We start from the raw sequence: 20,152 nt of genomic DNA, 5'->3' as shown, positions 1-20,152 counted from the left end.
CGAGGTCTGCCAATGAAGCGAGGGGAGTTAAAGACGGAGGAGCCACGGCGCTTCTACACTTTGTTGCTCTCACTTTTAAACTGGACCAGTTAATTTTCATTTGTTCTATTATTATTATTGGCCTGCGAATATGTCCTCCCAACCCGCCCACGGCGCCTTTTTCGAGGAGGCCGTCAATGTCACGCCCTTGGGCGACAACCGCTACTCCGCATTCCTCCAGGACGCGTTTTGTATCGGCACAGGTACGATCATTCGCAGACCCCGTTCTTCATTTTTAGAGAGAAAAAAAAATTTATATAGACAAGCGCAATACTAATGAGATAGTCCCCCATGGCGGTTACACCAGCGCTGTCCTCTACCGCCTCGCCCTGGTGCACTTCGCATCAGCCCACCCAGACCTGTATAAAGGCGAACCGGCAACCCCGATCTCGATGCAGCTGACGTTCTTACGGCGCACGGCGGCGGGCCCCGCAACGCTGAGGGTCCACGATATGAAACTCGGGCAGAGGACGAGCTCCCTGCACGTCGAGCTCCTGCAAGCGAATGACACGAAGAAGGAGGGCGAGGAAACGATGATGGAGGTCAAAGTCGCCGGGTACATCACGGTGAGTCCTGCGAGCGCGGAGATCGGGGTCTCGGCGACGACGGAGTGGGAGCTTCACCCGCGCCCTGTTCCCGGGACCGGACCTGGAGGGAGCGTGAATTTGCCGCGGCTTGCGGAGACGGGGCGGGATGCGTCTTGGGTACGGCAGGATGCGCCGTTCTCTGAGTTCCGGAGGGCGACGACGCAGGTTGATCTGTTTGGGGTTGATGGTGCAAGGATGAAGCGCAAGAATGGGATTGTGGATCAGTGGGCGCGACTCCGGCCGAATGGGCGGGTGACTAGGTGGAGTAATGAGAGTGTTGTCTTTCTCACGGATATGTTCCCCATGGCGCTGGATGGGTTCGATACGATGGCGTCGGGGTCTGGGTCTGCGGATGGTGCTGGGCCGACGGCGAAGTACTGGTTTCCGACTGTGTCGCTGAGCATTGATTTGAAGAAGAGGCTGCCCGTGGCTGCTGGGCCGGAGTGGCTGTATAGTCGGGTGGTGACGAAGGAGGTGCGCGATGGGCGGACGGACTTGGATGTGACGATATTGGATGAGAAGGGGGAGATTGTGGCGCTGAGTACGCAGATTGGGCTTGTGGTGAGTGCGAGTCGGAATATTGGGCGGCGGACGAAGATGTAGACAATCTCTAGACTCTATAGACGCGTATCTTCTTTGTACATGAGGATATATACACGGAGTGTTTTTATGCACAGACACTATAGACGAGCTGGAGCAGTCAACAGCCAAAAGGCGACGGCATCAACCATAATCTCCTCCTCCTGGACAACCTGTGCTCTCACCCACACCTTCTTGCCCTGCTTCGCAAGTATCCTCACCCTGACCTCGACGTCGCCGGGCACTGCAACCGGCTTCTTATACCGCACATCCAGTTGCGATGTGAACATCTTCGACCGGATCCTCACTGGCACTCCATCAGAGATAGTAGTAGCAACAACCTGCTCTCCCGCCTCGGGCGCATAAAGCGTAACCCCCAGCGACATCGCCTCATCAAGCATCGTCGCTAGAACCCCGCCGTGCGCCGTATCCGGGTGCCCACAGACCCCCGGCTTCGCGAGCCGAAGGAGCATGATCAGATCCGCGCCGGGAACAGGGATAGGCTGCGGGGAAGCAGTCGGGGACGGCCATGGCGGGGGCTGGGAGGGCAGCTGTGGCCGGAGCGATCGTAGCCTGAGGGTGCGAACGTGTGGGATTGTGACTGGCGAGGAGAGGGTTTGGGCGAAGAAGCCATCCTCGCTGGTGGCTGGTTTTGGGTGGCGGGAGTAGGTTGGGATTTCGATGTATTCTCCGGCGCGATGGTGATTGGGCGGGGTGGAGGAAACTGGGATGGGCATGTTGATTTATTTTTCTTTTTCTTTCTTTCTGTCTTTCTTTTTTTTTTTCAATAATTTTATTTTATGTTTTGGATTGAGAGTTGAAATGCTGGCTACAGACTTCAAGATGAAGAAATATGAGGACCGCGGTGGAGAACCTCGGCTGTTGATGGACGGACGGATCAGGGCCAGGATGATGAAGAGTCGCCAGGGCCGGGATCTTTTGTCTCACTTGGGAACTCCGTGCTCGTCCTGTTCGTCTGTGAGACTTGAGACTGTGAGCTTGATTAACTCTTTGCACTATTTTAGCCTGTTGATCCATTGGATTCCCGCGCTTTCCCTGAATTGCTGCAACAACCGCTCTGGGACTGGACGACGGACTATTTATTCCTGTTTACCCCTTGTTCATTCCTCTTGTTTTCTCAAATCTCTCTTGCGCGTCTTTCTCCAGAAATTCTGCAGGCAGAACTAGCATAAGAATCGATCAGCTCTGATCACGATTTGTTTCGCAAAGTATATCATCCGTTGACTGGTCAAGATGATCTACACGACTCTCATCCTCACGCTGGTCGCCCCCATCCTCGCCGCTAATTACACCTTCCCCCCCGGCTTCAATCTGGGCCTGGTCGACGATCAGAAAAAGGGTAATTCCTTCTGATTTTGAGATGAAGCAATTGACAGTCGCATTGTTGACATATTGACTGCAGCTTCCTGGTGTCTTGGTCAGCGCAATGCCTGCCCTGAGATCTGCGGTGGTTCCGCCCGTGACAACCGTTGTGATGCGGTAGGTCTTCTCGACACTGTCCCAGGAACACTTTCACTAAAACACTTGTCAGCAAACGCTTGATTTCACCTGCACCTGCTCCAACGGCACCGATGCCGATGTAGCCCTCTACGAGGACACCATCCCCTTCTACGTCTGCCAGGAGAACTACGGCCAGTGCATCAACCTCTCCACCACCCAGGACGGCGACGACGAGTGCACCGATGGCCTCAACCAGTGCGGCTCCCTAAATGCCTCGGCGCCCGTCAGCACCTCGACCCCGACCTCGACCTCCGCCCCGACTGAAACGGGCTCTTCCAACGAGGATGACTCCCAGACCACCCCGACACCCACGGATTCCAGCGACAGCCCTGAAGAAACTGACGGGGCCATGAGCCTGATGCAGAACTATGGATTGGCCGGGTTTGCGACCGTAGTAGTTGTTGCTTTGGGCATGCTGTAGCGAGGTAGCTGTGTGAGGATTCGAGCTGTGTTGTGAGGTGATGAGTTGGGAATTGATTGAGTAAGACGGAGATTGGGTATCAGGAATGACGATGATAATGAGCGTATAATATTACTTCCCCATGATGACTTTGCAGAAGTGTGCTCGAGTTCATTTACTCCAGAGTTGTTTGTAGAAGGCGAGCAGTGCCAAGACTCGATCCCACAGAAATTTCTCCACCGCCAAAATCAAAGAATCTCAACTCTTCGAGCGCTGGCCCCCGGCTTCACCTGCATCTTCCCCTTCTTCTCCGTCCCTCACCTCCGCCATGCCCGCTCCTTCAACCACCCTCCTGATTGAGGGCTCCTTCTCCGAACTCGCCGACGAGTTCGCCGCCTACCTCGACGCCCTCCACAAGTCCGAGGACTCTTCCCTCCAGACAGACCTGGCCCCGCTGCTGCAACCCCTCCGCGAGCAGGAACAGAATGAGATTCAGATCGACCAGAGCAAGCGGGATGAGGTCCTCAAGAAGCTGGTTGGCGCCGCCAGTGTGCTCAACACGGCGCCGGAAAAGGGTACGCCTGCAGTTGTGTACAATTGCCTGACGCAATTTGACTAACTCCAACCAGAGATCACACCTGCGTATAACCTCCTGATCCACCTCGTCCAGCAGGCCTCCGACCCCGACGTGTTCCTCTCCCGCATCTGCTCCTACCTTGCCAAACCCGTCGCCTCCTCTCCTCAGTTCGGCCCCTCCCTAGCCATCGCCATCCTCTCCACAATCTTCAACACTCTCGCCCCCTCCGACTCCAGCCGATTCCATGTCCTTTTGGCCGTCGTCGCTGTTATCCGCCAGTCTGGCTCATCCGCTGCATTTGACGCCCTGAAGCCCCAGTTGACCGCGCAGCTGCCCAACTGGCGCTCCGCCTGGGAACTCGACGATGAGGAGGCCCGCCGTCTGCACCTGGCCATCGCCGACGCTGCCCAGACGGCCGGTGACCTCGACTGGTCCCAGGCCCACGTTGTTGAGGCCCTGCAGACCATCCCCCCGGCCGAGGCCTCCTCCAAGGCGGCGCGGAATCTGGCCGTGCGTGCTCTAACTTCAGCTCTCACCCACCCCGCCGTCTTCGACTTCACACCGTTGACCGCGGCCGACGCCGTCCAGGCTCTTCGGTCCAGCGATCCAGCCCTCTTTGAGCTGCTCGAGATCTTCACAGCCGACACCGTGGACGCCTACGAGGATTTCATCTCCACCACCCCCGTTGCCAATATCCTCCCCGACAACGCATTGACCCCCTATGCCGACGCGCTGCAGATTAAGATCCGCTTGTTGACCCTAGCGTCGTTAGCCGCAGCAGCTACAACGACCACTGGGCCCGCCGCACGTTCTCTCTCATACGACACAATCGCGTCATCGCTCCGCGTCCCGCAGGATGAAGTGGAGAAGTGGGTAATTGATACTATCCGTGCTGGTCTTGTTGAAGGCAAGCTCTCGCAGCTGCGGTCTGAGTTCCTGGTGCACCGCGCGACCTACCGTGTGTTTGGTGAGAAGCAATGGGCTGAGGTGCAGGGGCGTCTGATGGTGTGGCGCCGAAGCTTAGAAAACGTCCTCAGTGTCATCCGTAGCGAACGGGAGAGGTTCGTCCGGGAAGCTGCTGCTGCTACCGCCGCGGCGGCTGCAGAGGAGAAGGGCGACAAGGGCAAGACTGAACGCCGACGTGCTCTGCAAGAGGTAGCCGCGGCGGAGTAGAGAATTTCATTAAAAGCCTGATGAGATAAAATGTAATGACTATTCAATTCCATTGGTTCTAGATCTCGGTACAACGCGAACGCAGTATATCAGATCTACTATATTCTAGTCCACAAAGTCTCTAAATAAATGTAATATATCCACATCGACCGGCCCAGAAACAGAAACCTAGAAGGAAGCAGGCCTCACGCCCCTCGCCTCGAAACTGGCCTGGATCCTCTCGTAGACCTCCTCAACACTCCCCGTAGCCTCGACCTTAATTACCTTCCCCTGCCCCTCGAACGCGTCCACAACGGGCATACTCGTCTCCACAAAGGTCCTGAATCTCTTCCGAATCGACTCGGCATTATCATCATCCCGCCCACTCGTCTCCCCCCTCTTCAGCAACCTCTTCTCCATCACCTCCTCCGGACAATCCAGGAAAAGCGTAAACTCCGACGGACAAACCGTCTCCTCAAAGAACACCGCCTGGTCCAGCTTCCGCGGGAACCCATCAATCAAGAACCGCGCCTTGCCGGCCCCGTTCCCCTGCTTCTGGGCGGTCCCCTTTTTAGAATTTTCCTCCAGGGTCTCCGCCATTGCATTCGAGAGAAGAGCAACGGTGATCTCCATGGGAACGATCTTGCCCTCGGTGATGTACGACTTGATGAGTGTGCCGTATTGCGAGCCCTCGCGGACCTGCTCGGCGCGCAGGAGGTCGCCCGCGGACAGGTGGGTAAAGCCGTAGTCGCGGACGAGGTTTGTCGATTGCGTGCCCTTGCCGGAGCCGGGGCCGCCGAGGAGGAAGACGACGGTTGTTTCGGTGGGGGAGAAGCGGGACATCTTCTTCTTCTCTCTCTCTCTCTTTTTTTTTCTGGCCTCTTTTTAGGTGCCTTTTTTCGTGAATGTGGTTGTTAAGGGGAGAGGGAAGTTTGATGGCGGGGCTAATTTATCGTTGGGATGGTGCAGTTTGGCCGGCGCGGGATCTCGCGAGCAGGACGTATGCGGCTGTGCCGATGGCGATGATGGAGAGGAAGGGGAGGACTTTGAAGTTTGAGCGGCTGTATTGGGAGGCGGATTGAGGGGTTTTCGGGGGGTGAGAGCGAGGAGAGGTGGAATAGGGGCGGTGGTGGATCGACATTTAATTGACAGGCGTGGTGAAGGGCAAAGAAAAGAAAAGAAAAGAAATGAAATGAAAGGCAGATGAATGAGATGGTGAATAAACAATACCCCGAGACCTCGTTGCCTTGGTCGAGTGAATGAATGGCTCTGAGACACTTTTGTGTATTTGTGTTACGTACAATACATGATCTATAGAAGAATCTCTGCGGCAGACGAGTTCAAATTACTCGTTCACAACTCTGCTTTGAACATTGATCTCTTCTCACATCTTCTTGACTCGTACAATATGGATCTCCCTTCAGAGATACGGAACCTGATCTACAGCTACGTCCTCCAGCCCCAACGCATCCAGATCATCCGTGCCAAAGACGCCAGCAACAAGTACTACCGTCTCTACCACATCCAACTCCCACCACGAGACCCAGAGACCCAGTACAGGCGATGCCTTCCTCGCTATTTCTCACACTCGAGTCCGAGTCCAAGCCCAAGCCCAAGCCCAACCTTAGCCTCCAAGGGCGAAAAAAAGAAAGAACCCACCAGCAAGACGAAGAAGCCGAAGAAGTGGTCCCCCCAGCACGCCCTCCTCTTCACATCCAGCCGAACCGCCGCAGAGATAATGGGGCTCGTCTACGCATCGACACAATTCGTCTTCACGTCGCCAAAGGCGATCGCCCGGTTCCTCAAGACAATCCCCGCCATCGCGAAGAGCGCAATCAACCACGTCGAACTCAAGTACACCATGTACAACGAGCCGCGCCTGTCTCGGTTTCGGGAGATCAAGCTGCGCAGTGATAGGAATTGGTTTATGGCGTGCCGGGACATTGCGGACCGCTTTCCGGAATTGAATGTTCTGCACGTTGAGTTGGGGGTTTTTGAGGCGCCGATCGACCTTCAGATTGGGGAGCCGTGGTCTTTGCCTGTGCTTGCTTTCCAGGGGAAGGGGAAGGAAGGGGGAGGCTTACGCTTTATGCAGATGAAGGTCAAGTGCAATAACTTTTCTGAGGGGGAGAAGCGCAATGTCGAGAGGGATATTGAGAAGTTGCTCATGGACCCGATTGCGTACCAGATGCGTGAGGACGCGAAGTTGGCCAGGGAGCTGAATGAGCCTGTGAGGGGGTTAAGCGTGCTGAAGTTGGTATTCAAGTGATCTATTGCGAGTATGTCAACAGAAACTTCAGGTGGAAGGTCATCTATGATTAGGAGGTATCTGCGTAAATCATAATACAGGGAATGGAAGATGAATGCCATGCAGATGTCATGTAGACGCCATGGGCTGGCGCTCGGTCTCGTCAGAAGGGACTTCGTAGTATGCCTGCGCACGCCGTCGTCGAAGGTGATAGTAAATGCCCGCCAGGAGCCCGCCTAGGGAACAGGCGACCAAAATGAAGATCAAAAGCCCCCCAACCCCGCGCACCATCTCATAAGCCTTGACAACAGCCTTGGCCGCTTCTTCAGGGTCAATATGCGACTGAGAATCCTCCATATTCCCCATATCCTTCATATCTTCCGCGTCTTCGTCTTTCTTGCTTGAATACAGGATAGATGGGTCATCCGGTTTCGGTGTGCTATCACCCTGGAATCCGGCGAGTCGCCAGTTGCTGGGCGTCTTGGTTCTCTGTGCCTTTGACTTCCCCAGCTGGTTGCCGTCCTTGTCCAGTGCCACAGCAGTTACCCAGTCTAGGTATCCCGCCGCAATATACATCGTCTCGAAATCCGTCTTTTTCGTCTCACCAACCAGATATGCGAAGCCGTCGAGGGAATTCCGCGCGTAGAACTTCCAGGAGGCAATGTCCGTGGCGCCATTCCAGCTGACATGGATGAGAGTGGTCAGGTCTGTCTCGTCCGTGCCATGCACCGACGCAACCAGGTCTGGCGGCCAGCTGGGCCGTCCCGTGAAGGGAAATTTATAAGAGCGGTACGAGGAAAATCGCGTCGAAGCGAACTTGGCTTCCATCAGGAGGTTACCGTCTGGGTCATGTTCACTTTGATAGCCACGCTCACTCCAGCCGACAAATGTGTTGCCATTGGGAAGAGTCTGAACGCTGCCGCGCAGGCGGGTGAGGCCGCCATCCGGTCGGTTGATGCGCTTTACCACCCTCGCCGTCATGGGAGAGGCAGTAGTGTCGATCTGCACGTAGAGAGCCGACGAGACGTCCTCCTCGTTCTCTGCCTCGTCCGAGGCGTTGTTCATGAAAGAAATGAGATGATGAGTTCCGTTTGACTCGAGAAACCGGGCGTGATGTTGCTTCGAGAAGACGAAATCCATGTCAAAATCAGGACGCTTCCCACCTAGCCTCCAGACAATCTCGCCTTCCTTAGAGATATAGTAGATCGTGTTCATGAACCGGGCCGACAGAAGATAGTCACCCACCGAGTTCTTGTCGGCAGAGTTGACGTGGATATAATCCCACCCTGGATGGCCAGAGGCCGGGTAATTGGGGTAAATCTTCACAGAGTCGTTGACTAAGATATTATTGAAGGAACTCCATTCAAACAAGACCTCGCCGGTCTTAGTATCAAGCTCGACCAGGCCACCAGCGATTATCCAGCTTTTCTCATGAGGACGGCCAAGAGCAGCTAAATCAGTATGCTCGGAATGGTAAAGACAGGCCAAAGCTGTTTTTCCACCATCAAGGACATTGTACTCGTGCATGTTGAATTCGGTCAACTTGTTGGTCACCGGAGTCTTAAACTGTTTGTCGTAATGCTGATCCAAAACGTAACCATACCCTTTATCCGAACCATCATCGTGGTAGGCATGCTGCACAATGAATGATAGATGAGTCTCATTGTCGATGTTGTTGGCCGCTTTGAAGTCGAAAACATTCCGGTTGTCAAACATGCAGGATCCGGCCCAGATAAGCATTCCATCTGCATCGTAGATGTGCGGTCCCACCTGGCATGGTTTCCACTGTTGGGTAGGAACTTCGGGAGTGATGATCCCGTAAGGCGCAACAAACCAGTAACCCGGAGCGACAGCCTCTCGATCATGGTACATTACCTCGAACTTCAACGCTCGAACCTTTGGAAGGGTGACGAAGGACATTAAGTCATCGTCATTTTCCGCCAAGACGCTGCCAAAGGCAAGAGATAACAATATCGAGGAGAGCAACATGACGAATGAGTGACAGTGAAGGATACTCCCTCAAAGTTGGGACGCAAATTATGGACACAGAAAGATTCTCAAAACAACCAGATCATGAAGACAGCCGTGTGCCCAGGAACCGGTCTCAAAGGCTGAGAGGTGCACAAGATGAATGGCTCAGCGCACTCGCCTCAGCCTCTATAAAAGGCCAGATTTGCTGGAGAAGAAGTCACGAAAAGCAAAAGAAGCCAGAGGGGGGAGGGAACGGTTAAAGACTCCGCAATCCGCATTGGCAACGAGGCAATCTCCGTAATCATGGAGAAAATGGCCAGTGAACGCACGCGCTGATATGGAAGCTGACGATCCAATGGAGCGGACGCGCTTGGCAGCGCCCTGAGTGGACTGGTTCAGGCTGATCAGGACATTTTTGATATCTGCATACAGGGGAACTTCTCGAAAAGGCCAAATACGGGTACGAGGTGGCGGCCGAGGTGTGCCACGGATTCTCAGCCTCTCCGATGCGACAAAATATGGCGGGGTCTTCGACTCGGCTCATCGCTCATTGTGGCCTCGAAACACCGCAAGGAAGGGGCTGCCTTGCGAGCCTTGTTGACAGGCAAAGCCAAATGCATCGCGTGACTGATTCTGACCACTGAGGCTTTTCAGCGACGGCTTGGCGAAGGAAATTGAACCAGAGTTCCCAACTTCTGGAACAGAATTTTCTCGACTGGCGGGAAGAGTTTGCGAAGGAGAGGGCTTGTGGAGGTGTCCACAGTCCGAGGGACCGTGCCGCCTGGGGAGTTGTGACTCGTCAGCGAATGAGTAACCTTGCAAGGTGGCGTTTGTGGGTTCAGCCGACTCGGACGGATCAGGGGTGAAACCAGGACAAACTTTTGGACCTCAATTCGGGGTTTCGGTGCTTGAAACAAACTCACAAGTCGTCGACGAACTTGAACCTCCTTTCCGACTCCCCAGAGTCCGCGTCAAATCGATGAGGGTAGACAGGGGATTGATTCTTGCAACGAAGCAGCATGACTCGGCACTGTTGAACTTGATGAAAAGATGAAGATCGTTGGAGATCGGCTTGCTTCGGTAATCCCTCTGCTGAATTTGTCACGGCCACCAGGTGATGCGACGTTCTCCTGTTTCAGGGTCCATTGTTGTTGTGGGGGGTTGAGCAAAGGGTTCAATTATCGAGTCCACTTCGGAGACATCCCCCCCCGGGCCACGTGATAACTTCTCGCTTCTCCCAAGACCAGAAGCCCATTCTCAGTCCCCAGAATGGTGCATCGACGGGTGACATGAGATTTAAAGTATTGAAGCGAAGATCATCAGATTGCGACATCACAGCCCTACATGACGAATGATCCACTCCTTGAGCATATCTCACACAAGCTCATTTACAAGCCCCAGGGTCTTCCTCCTGAGACATTTTAGCCTGCCGCTGAGCTATCCGTCGCCAGTCTCTGTCGTCTTCACGCAAACCTTAAGATTAAGAGTTCATCCCGAGATGCCAATACCCAATAACGCTGCTCCACATTTGTTAATCTCTTGTTAAATACCACATGCAAAAGCTACCGAGCGTAGCTTGCGATAGCAAGCCCTCGACAAGCCTTCAGGCTAAACGCAAGGATACCTGTCGCGGCAACCGACGGAGTCGTCCGTGTGCCTACCGAATCATCCACGCAAGTTGTAACGACGTCAGATCAGCAGATGCGGCATATTCCGTGTTAACTTGAATGTTCCCGAAGAAGAACCCGGTATGCTGGCCCAAACTACATCACCTTCGGGCACGGCACTTGCCAGCCTGCCAAAATTGTAATCGTAAATCGTCCCCACAGGAATTGCCGTCCGGGAGGCAGGATCGCTAGTTTCTTGCCTTCCTTCCAGACGGGAACGGAACCGCTTCGGGATATGGATAGCAGCCCCGAGACCACTCCCATCGATGGAGTCAGGCGTGTCTCCCTCAATATTTAATGAGTAAATACTCTCTCATCTTTCAATGGAGGTTGTCGATTGACTTGGCTCTGCACCTGCGCATTTGTTCAAGGACTACAAATATCCACCAGAATTGCCCCTGATATGAGGCTAGCTAAATAGTAGTTGTGAGGGCTGGAAACTTCCTTCCCAATAACGTCTTCGGGCGCTTCTACACATCCTCCGGAGACTGCTTCTTGCGGTGGTTTCCACCTGTAACTCCCATAACAAGCGCCACGACAGCCCCCGATAGGTGGCCACTGCCAACTTAGGGATCCCCTGCCGCCAGCAGGGTCGAAACAACAATATGTCTCATTCTGATGCGAATGAATACTCAAGTTACGCCCACCTCTGGACCAGGAAAGCCTTTCCTGATGCGCTGGAGAACTATTGGGGACAACATCATTCGAGGGCTAGGCAAGTATAGATACCCAAAGTCAGAGTCTATTGGAAGGCGGCCGCTACTCGATCATACTCCGGACTTGCGCTCAAGCTCCGAATCGTGACCCGAAAGCTGGGTTTAATGAGGGCTACCGCTGTTTGGACGCCGGGCTATCCGATACGTTGACCGGGCATATGCCCAAGGTTTCTTTTTTCCCCCCCTGAAGATCGGCTTTTGGACCTGGGACGCTTTCTAGTTCCCTCATGCCCATCTCGCGCGTCATCTCGGGCGACATATGGGCACGAATAATTTGATCGCAGAAGCTTCCGCGATTTCGGTAGCCGAAGCCATTATTGCCCGAGTTTCAGAGAATGTGAGGTGAGCAGAAACGAAACAGGAAGATAAAAGCAGTAGATGAAAGAGTACAAGCAATACGGCACTCTCGGACACCTTCGGCCAACACCAACTTTCCTCCGAGCGGGAAACAAACTCGGAGGCTGTGCTGATATACCATGACGATTGCCTTGACATTGACGGTAGAGAGTGTGGAATAATTTACATTAGTTACTCCAAAGCGTGGATTTGTCAATTCACTAGAGTTCCAGTCTGTCCTTTTCCTCACTCCTCGGGCTGTGTCTTTTCTAGCGTCTGCGGATTATGCGCGACTCGATGGCCATGTTGGTCTTTGTAGATAACCTAGGTGAAATAACCAGTTGGTTATACACAGAGGGAGGCCCAGGTCGGGAAGGACTCAGCCATACCTTGGGGGGATGCTTCACGTCCTCCTGCTCCGCTTCTGTGCCGTTGGTGACTATTTTCTCGACCTGGTCATATGGCAAATATTAAAAATGAACAGCCATCAACTCAGCCATAGAACACGTGCTGGGGCAGTTTCCGTGAGACTGAAAGAAAGGCAGTGTGCAAGCGAGTCCAGTAGCAGTGCGAGAGATTCCGAGTACCCTGTTGGACGCGTACCTTTCCCTGGTGAGAACCCCCGCGGACTCTCGTGAAGACATTGTCTCCCTCGTGGATCTCTTGCCCGCTTTTGTCTTGGACTCTCGAAGCCGGCATTGTGCTGCCTGTGCGTGTGGGATGATAACTGGCTGCGTTGCGCATGTTGAACCAGAAGTGTCACAGGATGGTTTATACAAGGTATGATGTCATGAAGCTATCATCGAGCACGAATAGGGGATGGGCTTGATAATCTCCGGAGTACCTTGTTTATTCTGTGCTACGTAGCATCTAGAGGTGCCTTAATCACAGGGTGATAGATGGATGCGCGCTTCGGTCTGTTTGTAGCACTGCGAATACCGTCGAGGCCGCCAGTTAAGCGGCGCAGCCAATGCTGCTTGGCCGCCAGCGCGGGCGCATGATCCTCCAGACAAGACCACAGCAGAGACCTCCGGATCCCCGATCTTGTCAGCGGGGAAGAAATCATCCAGGAGTATTTGTGTGAGGTACGGCGCAACCTCAGAACCGGATGCTACACTCGCATGTCAATTGGATCACCTGATAATATCGCATCGGATTTGAAACGGGGGATCTGGAATGAAGGAGTTGAGTGCCAACATGCTTGGTGAGGGGTAGGCTGCTCCTTTGGGGCTTGGAGCTCTGGACAGCCACTCGACAGCATTGACACTGGATCGCAGATGGCGTACAAAACACGGGGAATGAGGAAAGACTCAGGGATAATTATACATGAGATTTCAGGTGGTAAAAATAGAGTGAAGCAATTGGGGAGCCTGGGCGGGGGGCGGTCAGTGTAACAGTTCCCATAATTGAGCTGGGACCCACTGCCACCGTTGCACCCACGACCGTCGCATGCACACACTCAACTTGGTCCATCGCGCACAATGTGCTACTCCCAAGATTGAGCCGAGGAATCTATGACACACCGTCCGATTCCGCTTCGTCGCGATGTACTGGATGAGAAACCATGTCTCTTGTTGTCCGACCAAATTACCCCAAGAAAGCCAAGTTCCAGCCAGTGAATATTCGGTTGAGGCTGACATGCGAGATCAGCGGAAATCGAATTTCAAGACAGTCTCCAAACCGTATTTTTGCGCCCTTCATTGCCAGTCGAGGGTGGAGGAGCGTATTGGTATCAATGCAACTCTGACGGTTCATCTCATCAACGGCCCACCTCCCCTTCAATTTTGAGGCTTGACAATCTCCACTGAGTCTGCTCAAGAAGCCAAGGTTTCGAGGTGGAAGGAAGCAGCTTAGTGTACAGACTAAGCGCTGCTGATGTTTACACTCTACAGGGCATGATCCTGGCTCGAAAGAGAGGTGCGCGCGAGAGGACTTCTGGACCAGTTCTGAGCCTCAGCTTCGCCCCGGGGCCAGGCTCCTCCTTTCCTTTTCGAGAAAAAGCATATCAAACCCACACCAGGCAAGGTAGCAACGTGTTGTCTCCACAGCCTCAACCCATTCTTCAGTGTTAACGTAATTACCATACCTGACCAGCACCCTGCCCTGGAGTTGTCTCTCACAATTGAGAGCACAATCCAATCACTTGGTCGGTCAAGATGAGAATGGAGGGATGAATTCCGCCCTGATCGTCTTCATGCTTCTTGTTTCCTTCCCTCTCCATCTCCGCCGTATCAAGTTTCACGACCGTTCCCAATCGCCTTGCGCTGCCAACAAGAATGGAGACGCGTTGATCCATGCCTCTGGTGTTGTCCACCGTCCCATCGCTTGCACTACCACAGAAGCACAACCGAGTTCACCAAACACTCGGGAGGAGGACCTGAACAATCCTACTAATAATACAACACCTCCTTGCTACGGTCCACCACGCTGAACCACGTCCACATTAGCCACTATCAGATCCATCTTCGTTGCTTGTACCTTCCAGGCCCTGGCTCCGTCGGCGTCCAGTCTCCAGCAGCTCGACTCCCCGAAGAGTACCTTCGGCCAACAGGCTGTTTCAGCTCGACGGTTCCATGATTACTGTTGTTGTCTTCGAAACTCGTTACCTTGCCCTTGTTAAGTGTCCCGACCCTCCGGCGGTGTTACCTTGGATCTCAGACATCCGTTACTACTTTACCACCATTCTTCGATAACATTCGCCTGAACAACACCCACTTTCTTCTTCCCGTCCTATGCATCATCACCATTCTTAATATTCCGAAATCCGTTCTCATGACTTTCTAAATCGTTCGATGCGCCCTTGATAAGCTTATATCAACTTAGTTTTGACCACTGATCTCACCATTCTCTCTCTTGGTCGGCCTTTGTTGACTCCGATTGGGAACCCTGACCCAACCATGTCGAGCCCATTAGCCAAGGCCTTGCAGAGGATGCAAGCCCTCTTCTCTAATATCATCGCCGCGCTCGAGGCGATGCTATTATTCCCCTCTCTATTCCGTGACCCCTCCCAGGGGGGACGGAAGTCATCTCGTGCGGCTTTCTGGCGACGTAGGGCTCTCAATGCTTTTGCTGATGAGATAGACCGTGCTTTCTCAAAACCTTTGACTCTCCCAAACATGATCACGATGTCAGAAAAAATGCGTGCGCAGTTCAGAACAGGGCTAGAATCTAGCCCTATCTGCATGCTGCCGTCATATAACCACGCCCTACCATCCGGAAACGAAGAAGGCACTTTCCTCGCTCTCGACGTTGGTGGCTCAACGCTGCGCGTGGCTCTGATTGAGCTGCGTGGACATGGGAAGATGGAAATCCTTCGTGTATCCTCGTCACCTATTGACAATGAAGTGAAACTCCTGGAGGGCGTTTCATTCTTCGACTGGATGGCCGAAAAGATCGAATCGATGTTGCGCGACGTGGGCACTAAATATGGACGTGAAGACGCCACCCTTTCCATGGGCCTGTCGTGGTCTTTCCCCATCGAGCAAACTTCGGCAAGCAGCGGACTCGTTATCCATATGGGCAAGGGATTTTTGTGCTCAATTGGCACTGTCGGACAGGAATTAGGAGCTCTAATCGTCCGATCTTGCCAGAAGCGCGGTATCAATGTACAAGTGGATGCCATTGTAAACGACAGCTCTGCTGCGTTGCTTTCCCGTGCATACGTCGACCCCGCAACCCGCATGTCACTAATTCTCGGGACCGGGACGAATGTGGCCATTCATTTCCCCGTTCACGCAATTGGGTTGAACAAGTTTGGTGCAAGACCGCCTGGCTGGTTCGACTACGCAAAGCACGTCATCATCAACAGTGAGATGAGCATGTTCGGTGGTGGTGGAGTCTTGCCAATGACCCGATGGGATGACATTATCAACCGCACCCACCTCAGACCTGATTATCAGCCGCTCGAATACATGGCAACCGGGCGTTACTTAGGAGAAATCGTCCGACTCATCATCGTCGAAGCCGTTGAGGTCGCACAACTTTTTTGTGGAGAGCTCCCTCATTCCATGCGAGACGCCTATTCATTCGACACTAGTGTAGTTGCCTTTATCGAGGCTGACGACTCGCCGTTCCTCACTGCATCTGCCGCCCTCCTCCAGAAGGAGCATACTTTCTCGAGCCCACCGTCCCCAGACGACCTTCAATTCCTCTTAAGAGTGTGTCAGACTATCTCGAAGCGAGCGGCTGGCTATCTTGCCACGGCAATTCACAGCATGTGGTGTCTCCGTAACGAAGCCGAGTTCCCAGAACTGCCTTCAGCTCCGTCATCAGGGAAGATACCTCGCGAGGTCACTGTCACCGAGAGCGGGAGTAACCCTGAATGTCTATCGATCGCATGCGACGGTAGCGTGATTAACAAGTATCCCGGCTTCCGAGACCGCTGCCAATCATACCTCAACCAGCTCACCGAGAAGACAAATTCGGTCAAGGGATTGCAGGATTCAAATAGAAGGCCTTGCATTCGTCTGGAGCCTGCACCAGAGAGTGCCATCCTAGGTGCTGCTGTTGCCGTTGCCGTTGCAGTGGCGTCGACTAATAAGGAGGCAGAGGACACGATTTTGTGAGGTTCCTCGCCATGATAATGGACTTATTTGCATTGAAGGGTGTTTTATGGATTTGGCAAGGGTTGTTTCCAGGACCATGCGATGCGGTCTATTTTCCCCATGGTTGTACGCATTGTCTCGATTTCCTAAGTTGCGCGGGGTGTTCCGAGGCTGTCTCTTTATTTGCATGGACGAGTTGAAATTCAGGAGCATTTGTCTTTGGGCACGAGGTATAGAGGTTAGCACTTGATGCATATGACAATAATTCAAGCATGAGACTGATCTTCCCAATCCTTCGAGAAACAAAATATGTCTATGATTAGGGATCATTGTTCTATTCTGATGCCTTGTACGGCAACACCCCAAAACCTGGCCCTAGTACTACTCCCTGCAAAGGTCCTGAAGCAACTCCAGCATCCGACGCTGAAGGGCCGAAAGATTATCTGACGAGATACGATTCTGATTCTCTGGCCTGACACCGCTCTGTCTGTGGCTAGGAGAATGGTTCTGTCCATCTTTCTGTTTCGCTGCCTCATCCACGATAAAGCTTTGCTTTAGACAGAAGAACGGAATATGCAGGTTTCTGAGCTCAATGAGCATGGCATCCGCCATTTGCTTTGACGCTTTGTACACCTTGGCATCGTAGCTTTGGACTTCGGCAAGGTCTTCTTCCGCTGTCTGCTCGCTTATTAACTCCGGGCACCGAACCTAGAATATACAAAGTAAGATGTGACGTACAGAAACTTCCTTCCCATCAACCGGCGCACCGACAGAGCGTCTGTCCTCATTAGCAGACTTGCTCTTATACCGACAATCTTTATCAAGAGAACCAAGGGTCGGTTGGTCATCAAAGAAATGGTGGGACATACAAAACCCGGTCCAGCTCCCTTTTCTTCTCAGCTCGAGATTTCTGCTTCTGCAGCAGAGCCTCGCGGCCCTGCCACCATTGCTTTTCATGGTCGTGTTGTCGCTGAATAAGGACGCGGATACGCCGCTGGATCTCTTCGTTCTGAGCGACAGTGTGCATGACTCGCTTGAGTGCAGCGGGCCATGTTGTTATTTCCGATGGTGGGGTGGAGTCTTTTGCTTGCGGTGTTGAAGATGAAGATACAGGAGGGTTGGTGGGATGCTGATGGAGGTGAGAGGTTGAAGATGAAGTGAGAGGGGAGTGTGTAGATGTTTGATGGGTCGGAGCTTGGGGATGAGTTATAGGAGAAGGAAAAGCATCAGGTGGCTCGTAGTCATTTTCAGGGTCATTGTAGCCATTATTGCCACTGGGATCATGAGCGTTTAAGGCTGATTGATGGGGAGTGCTTGTTGTTTGACCGGAGAATGTGGAGAGGGTTTTAAGGATAGAGTGAAGGTCCGCCGCATTGTAGTTTTGTGACATTGTAAGCCCTTTGCATGAGGACCATATGCAGGCTGAGAATATATGTGCTGGATAGTGAGAAAGCGACTCAGAGTCCAGACACATTGGTGGTTTACACAGCGAAAGAGTCTATAGGGGAATTTGTCTTGGCCAGACTAACCGTGGCGGTGGTCATTCCATCGGCTCCTCGACTGGTTGGAAGTTTGACTGAAAATTTCCCGGAACTCGATTCGAACAACATCATAGCTATCCGCGCTGCGTCTCAACATCCATCGCCCTTCACTCCATGATCATTCGGAGCCGGTAGCATTGAACTGGGTTTACCAATTCTTTCTCCCTTCTTCCCCCTCTCTTCGCCTTCCATCCGTACACCACCACCATGTCCCGATCCGCCGCAGACGCAACCCGATTCACGGCCACAGGACCCTACGCGAACTCCAAACCCAGCGCTACTCCCTATAAACTTCCTGGCTTCCTAGCGAACTCGAACCCGAATTCACAAAACAATGGATCTGGCGGAAACAGGCAGGAGACACCCAGAGAGAAGGTCGAACGGCTGCGCGCACAGGCACGGGCAGCTCGGATACAGCGGTCGACTTCGCGTACGGACCAGATGATTGAAATCGGGAGACGATTCGCAAATAAGGCACACAAGACGATGGTCTATACGCTAATTGCCGCGTCAGGTATGCCGTACTCCTCCCGGTTCGCGAGAAACGCACCACCGCGACCATGGAGTTTAAAAAGTGCCCCAGGTATTGAGACGTGACGACTAATAGACCTTTTCTTCAGGAATCTGCGGCGCGCTTACTGTCTACTCTATGATTTCTCTAACGCTATATAACCGTCGCCAACGTGCTTTGTGGATCGAGAAGGAATTGCAGAAACTCGAGGATGCCAAGACGGCTTATGTCAAAGGAACCGCGACAACGGAGCAATTGGAGTTGTTGAAGAAGGAGAAGATTGGCGAGATTATCAAGCAGAAGAGGGAGGAGGAGACGGCCCAACGGCCATGGAACCAGCTGAAGGCGTACCTACTCGGTGGTCTGAAGAATGATGACACGCCGTCGCCCAGTGCTCCGGAAAGTACGAACAAGCCTGTGGTACTGGAGGCCCTTGGCATATCTGAGTCGAAGCAGAGTCAAGCTGCCTCTTCTCCCTCTCCGCCTCCAGGACAACTGGATATCCTTGCTGAGAACACGGAAACGGCTGCCAAACAGACGACGCGGAGCTGGAAGAGCTGGCTCACTGGCCGATGAATGATCAAAGATGGATGGTGAAAAGAATTGCGTTCGAGAGGTTAGAGATCGCTCAAGTGTTTCCAGTGAGGAATCTCTCTGGCAACCCTGCTCTCCGTATCCCGACCGAAAAGAGGTTGGTCCGTTCCGGCGAGTAACCAGCCGATTATCTCTTGCATCGACGGTGTCATTCTCTGCGATCCCAACTGTAATTTAGTCGGGGTACGGCGTCTTCTGGGTGTCTTTGAAGCTTTTGAACCTATGTACCTAATACTGGGTCCGGTTACGTGCTGTACATATACACGAGTCTCTTCTTTGGTTTTCAAGTGTTAACCGATTCCAAGTGGTTTTGGTGTTACGGCCGGAAGGCAGCTGGAACCTCGGAAAAGAATCTCGTTGCCTGCCTGATTTCCGATGTCTCGGCCGGCTCCAGCCACATCCGTGAGGTCGACAAGCATGGAAGCAAAATCGAAGCTTTTCGAAGACAGAGGACCAGACAAGTCTGCAGATATTAATAGCTGAAGACGCGGATTTTCTTTGGTAATCATTGATTGGCTTCGTGGTCGGCAGGCAGATGATATTGATGTCGCTGAGCCACAAGTGGCTGTGGCTGTGGCACGCGTGCGCAACATGCAACAAACCCAAAAGAGAGAGCTAACGTCACTCCAAGTAACCGGATGGAGACACTCTCCGCGCCGTCCAATGGGCAATTTCATCATGGCTGCATTGCATGACGCGAAAAGGATTCCCCCATCCCCTCCCGACGTCAGCTTCCCCAAAGGCATGGAATCTCCTTCGAATAATTACCTGAAGGGGAATGCAACTCGATGATCCTGGTCCTCTCGCTGGCTGGGTAACAAGTTCCACAGATGTCTCAGCCTTGCGGCAGCCCTGAGCCGGAGCACCTCAGCCACTTCATGACAAAGGCCCCACCGCCATCTTCGTAAGAGGAAAACGGCAGCCTAGCGGATGACCCTTCGAACGGCCGCAGATTCCAGTTCCAAGCGCTGCTGCGCCTGTTTGATGACGGTATTCGGCAACGGTATTGTCGGAAATATGTTCTCGGCGACATGTCTCTTCTTTCTCAGCTGTGGTGGGGTTGGACACGAGCTAAACAACCCCTCTACATAAAAGGCTCTTGGACCCAGACTCAGAGTTCCCATCTTCATCCATCGTTCCTCAGTCTACTTCATCAAATATCCATCCCG

General features: G+C 53.1%; 11 protein-coding genes across 11 annotated transcripts; 6 read left to right on the top strand and 5 right to left on the bottom strand.

Annotated features, from left to right (window-relative positions):
• BJX67DRAFT_127279 (thioesterase family protein) lies at window positions 1–1,268 on the top strand. The gene is made up of 2 exons (XM_071024495.1): window positions 1–242; window positions 325–1,268. Exons 1-2 carry the CDS (start codon window positions 131–133, stop codon window positions 1,227–1,229), a joined length of 1,017 nt encoding a protein of 338 aa, XP_070885747.1. The 5' UTR covers window positions 1–130; the 3' UTR covers window positions 1,230–1,268.
• On the bottom strand, window positions 1,268–2,397 carry BJX67DRAFT_127192 (PaaI family thioesterase). The gene has a single exon (XM_071024492.1). The coding sequence runs from the start codon at window positions 1,940–1,942 to the stop codon at window positions 1,307–1,309; it is 636 nt and encodes a 211-aa protein (XP_070885746.1). The 5' UTR covers window positions 1,943–2,397; the 3' UTR covers window positions 1,268–1,306.
• On the top strand, window positions 2,202–3,301 carry BJX67DRAFT_127281 (uncharacterized protein). The gene is made up of 3 exons (XM_071024496.1): window positions 2,202–2,565; window positions 2,629–2,705; window positions 2,758–3,301. Exons 1-3 carry the CDS (start codon window positions 2,460–2,462, stop codon window positions 3,145–3,147), a joined length of 573 nt encoding a protein of 190 aa, XP_070885745.1. The 5' UTR covers window positions 2,202–2,459; the 3' UTR covers window positions 3,148–3,301.
• Window positions 3,302–4,960, top strand: BJX67DRAFT_127282 (PCI domain protein). Its single transcript, XM_071024497.1, has 2 exons — window positions 3,302–3,701; window positions 3,756–4,960. The coding sequence occupies exons 1-2, from the start codon at window positions 3,455–3,457 to the stop codon at window positions 4,874–4,876; spliced, it is 1,368 nt and encodes a 455-aa protein (XP_070885744.1). The 5' UTR covers window positions 3,302–3,454; the 3' UTR covers window positions 4,877–4,960.
• On the bottom strand, window positions 4,931–6,043 carry ura6 (uridylate kinase ura6). Its single transcript, XM_071029249.1, has one exon. It carries the CDS (start codon window positions 5,696–5,698, stop codon window positions 5,045–5,047), a length of 654 nt encoding a protein of 217 aa, XP_070885743.1. The 5' UTR covers window positions 5,699–6,043; the 3' UTR covers window positions 4,931–5,044.
• Window positions 6,044–6,263: 220 nt separating this feature from the next.
• Window positions 6,264–7,124, top strand: BJX67DRAFT_381691 (uncharacterized protein; the record flags this gene model as incomplete). The annotated part of the gene is made up of 1 exon (XM_071033065.1): window positions 6,264–7,124. One exon carries the CDS (start codon window positions 6,264–6,266, stop codon window positions 7,122–7,124), a length of 861 nt encoding a protein of 286 aa, XP_070885742.1.
• Window positions 7,125–7,178: 54 nt separating this feature from the next.
• BJX67DRAFT_127167 (uncharacterized protein) lies at window positions 7,179–9,353 on the bottom strand. The gene has a single exon (XM_071024491.1). The coding sequence runs from the start codon at window positions 9,090–9,092 to the stop codon at window positions 7,233–7,235; it is 1,860 nt and encodes a 619-aa protein (XP_070885741.1). The 5' UTR covers window positions 9,093–9,353; the 3' UTR covers window positions 7,179–7,232.
• A 5,104-nt stretch (window positions 9,354–14,457) lies between these two features.
• On the top strand, window positions 14,458–16,538 carry BJX67DRAFT_126732 (putative hexokinase). Its single transcript, XM_071024484.1, has one exon. The coding sequence runs from the start codon at window positions 14,691–14,693 to the stop codon at window positions 16,356–16,358; it is 1,668 nt and encodes a 555-aa protein (XP_070885740.1). The 5' UTR covers window positions 14,458–14,690; the 3' UTR covers window positions 16,359–16,538.
• Window positions 16,539–16,992: 454 nt separating this feature from the next.
• On the bottom strand, window positions 16,993–17,884 carry BJX67DRAFT_354837 (uncharacterized protein). Its single transcript, XM_071029248.1, has 2 exons — window positions 17,207–17,884; window positions 16,993–17,115 (listed from the first exon to the last, which is right to left on the bottom strand). The coding sequence occupies exons 1-2, from the start codon at window positions 17,809–17,811 to the stop codon at window positions 17,046–17,048; spliced, it is 675 nt and encodes a 224-aa protein (XP_070885739.1). The 5' UTR covers window positions 17,812–17,884; the 3' UTR covers window positions 16,993–17,045.
• Window positions 17,885–17,900: 16 nt separating this feature from the next.
• On the top strand, window positions 17,901–19,119 carry BJX67DRAFT_126747 (cytochrome c oxidase assembly protein COX14). Its single transcript, XM_071024485.1, has 2 exons — window positions 17,901–18,392; window positions 18,499–19,119. Exons 1-2 carry the CDS (start codon window positions 18,086–18,088, stop codon window positions 18,963–18,965), a joined length of 774 nt encoding a protein of 257 aa, XP_070885738.1. The 5' UTR covers window positions 17,901–18,085; the 3' UTR covers window positions 18,966–19,119.
• BJX67DRAFT_126881 (uncharacterized protein) lies at window positions 19,083–19,821 on the bottom strand. Its single transcript, XM_071024488.1, has 2 exons — window positions 19,212–19,821; window positions 19,083–19,138 (listed from the first exon to the last, which is right to left on the bottom strand). Exon 1 carries the CDS (start codon window positions 19,727–19,729, stop codon window positions 19,274–19,276), a length of 456 nt encoding a protein of 151 aa, XP_070885737.1. The 5' UTR covers window positions 19,730–19,821; the 3' UTR covers window positions 19,083–19,138; window positions 19,212–19,273.
• Window positions 19,822–20,152: the final 331 nt, after the last annotated feature.

Source organism: Aspergillus lucknowensis, assembly GCF_044049455.1.
Source record: "Aspergillus lucknowensis strain CBS 449.75 chromosome Unknown BJX67scaffold_23, whole genome shotgun sequence".
Taxonomy (NCBI): Eukaryota; Fungi; Ascomycota; class Eurotiomycetes; order Eurotiales; family Aspergillaceae; genus Aspergillus; species Aspergillus lucknowensis.
This window is presented reverse-complemented; position numbering and strand designations above follow the sequence as displayed.

Bases quoted from the DNA above. Each gene is read 5' to 3' on its own strand.
- BJX67DRAFT_354837 (XM_071029248.1), bottom strand. From the start codon at position 17,811: ATGTGTCTGGACTCTGAGTCGCTTTCTCACTATCCAGCACATATATTC. The intron at 17,116-17,206 runs GTATGTCCCACC...TAATGAGGACAG, and splicing joins AGGGAGCTGGACCGGGTTTT to ACGCTCTGTCGGTGCGCCGG.
- BJX67DRAFT_126881 (XM_071024488.1), bottom strand. From the start codon at position 19,729: ATGCCTTTGGGGAAGCTGACGTCGGGAGGGGATGGGGGAATCCTTTTC.
- ura6 (XM_071029249.1), bottom strand. From the start codon at position 5,698: ATGTCCCGCTTCTCCCCCACCGAAACAACCGTCGTCTTCCTCCTCGGC.
- BJX67DRAFT_127279 (XM_071024495.1), top strand. From the start codon at position 131: ATGTCCTCCCAACCCGCCCACGGCGCCTTTTTCGAGGAGGCCGTCAAT. The intron at 243-324 runs GTACGATCATTC...CTAATGAGATAG, and splicing joins CGCGTTTTGTATCGGCACAG to TCCCCCATGGCGGTTACACC.
- BJX67DRAFT_127192 (XM_071024492.1), bottom strand. From the start codon at position 1,942: ATGCCCATCCCAGTTTCCTCCACCCCGCCCAATCACCATCGCGCCGGA.
- BJX67DRAFT_127282 (XM_071024497.1), top strand. From the start codon at position 3,455: ATGCCCGCTCCTTCAACCACCCTCCTGATTGAGGGCTCCTTCTCCGAA. The intron at 3,702-3,755 runs GTACGCCTGCAG...AACTCCAACCAG, and splicing joins CAACACGGCGCCGGAAAAGG to AGATCACACCTGCGTATAAC.
- BJX67DRAFT_126732 (XM_071024484.1), top strand. From the start codon at position 14,691: ATGTCGAGCCCATTAGCCAAGGCCTTGCAGAGGATGCAAGCCCTCTTC.
- BJX67DRAFT_127167 (XM_071024491.1), bottom strand. From the start codon at position 9,092: ATGTTGCTCTCCTCGATATTGTTATCTCTTGCCTTTGGCAGCGTCTTG.
- BJX67DRAFT_127281 (XM_071024496.1), top strand. From the start codon at position 2,460: ATGATCTACACGACTCTCATCCTCACGCTGGTCGCCCCCATCCTCGCC. The intron at 2,566-2,628 runs GTAATTCCTTCT...TATTGACTGCAG, and splicing joins GGTCGACGATCAGAAAAAGG to CTTCCTGGTGTCTTGGTCAG. The intron at 2,706-2,757 runs GTAGGTCTTCTC...AACACTTGTCAG, and splicing joins GTGACAACCGTTGTGATGCG to CAAACGCTTGATTTCACCTG.
- BJX67DRAFT_126747 (XM_071024485.1), top strand. From the start codon at position 18,086: ATGTCCCGATCCGCCGCAGACGCAACCCGATTCACGGCCACAGGACCC. The intron at 18,393-18,498 runs GTATGCCGTACT...CCTTTTCTTCAG, and splicing joins TACGCTAATTGCCGCGTCAG to GAATCTGCGGCGCGCTTACT.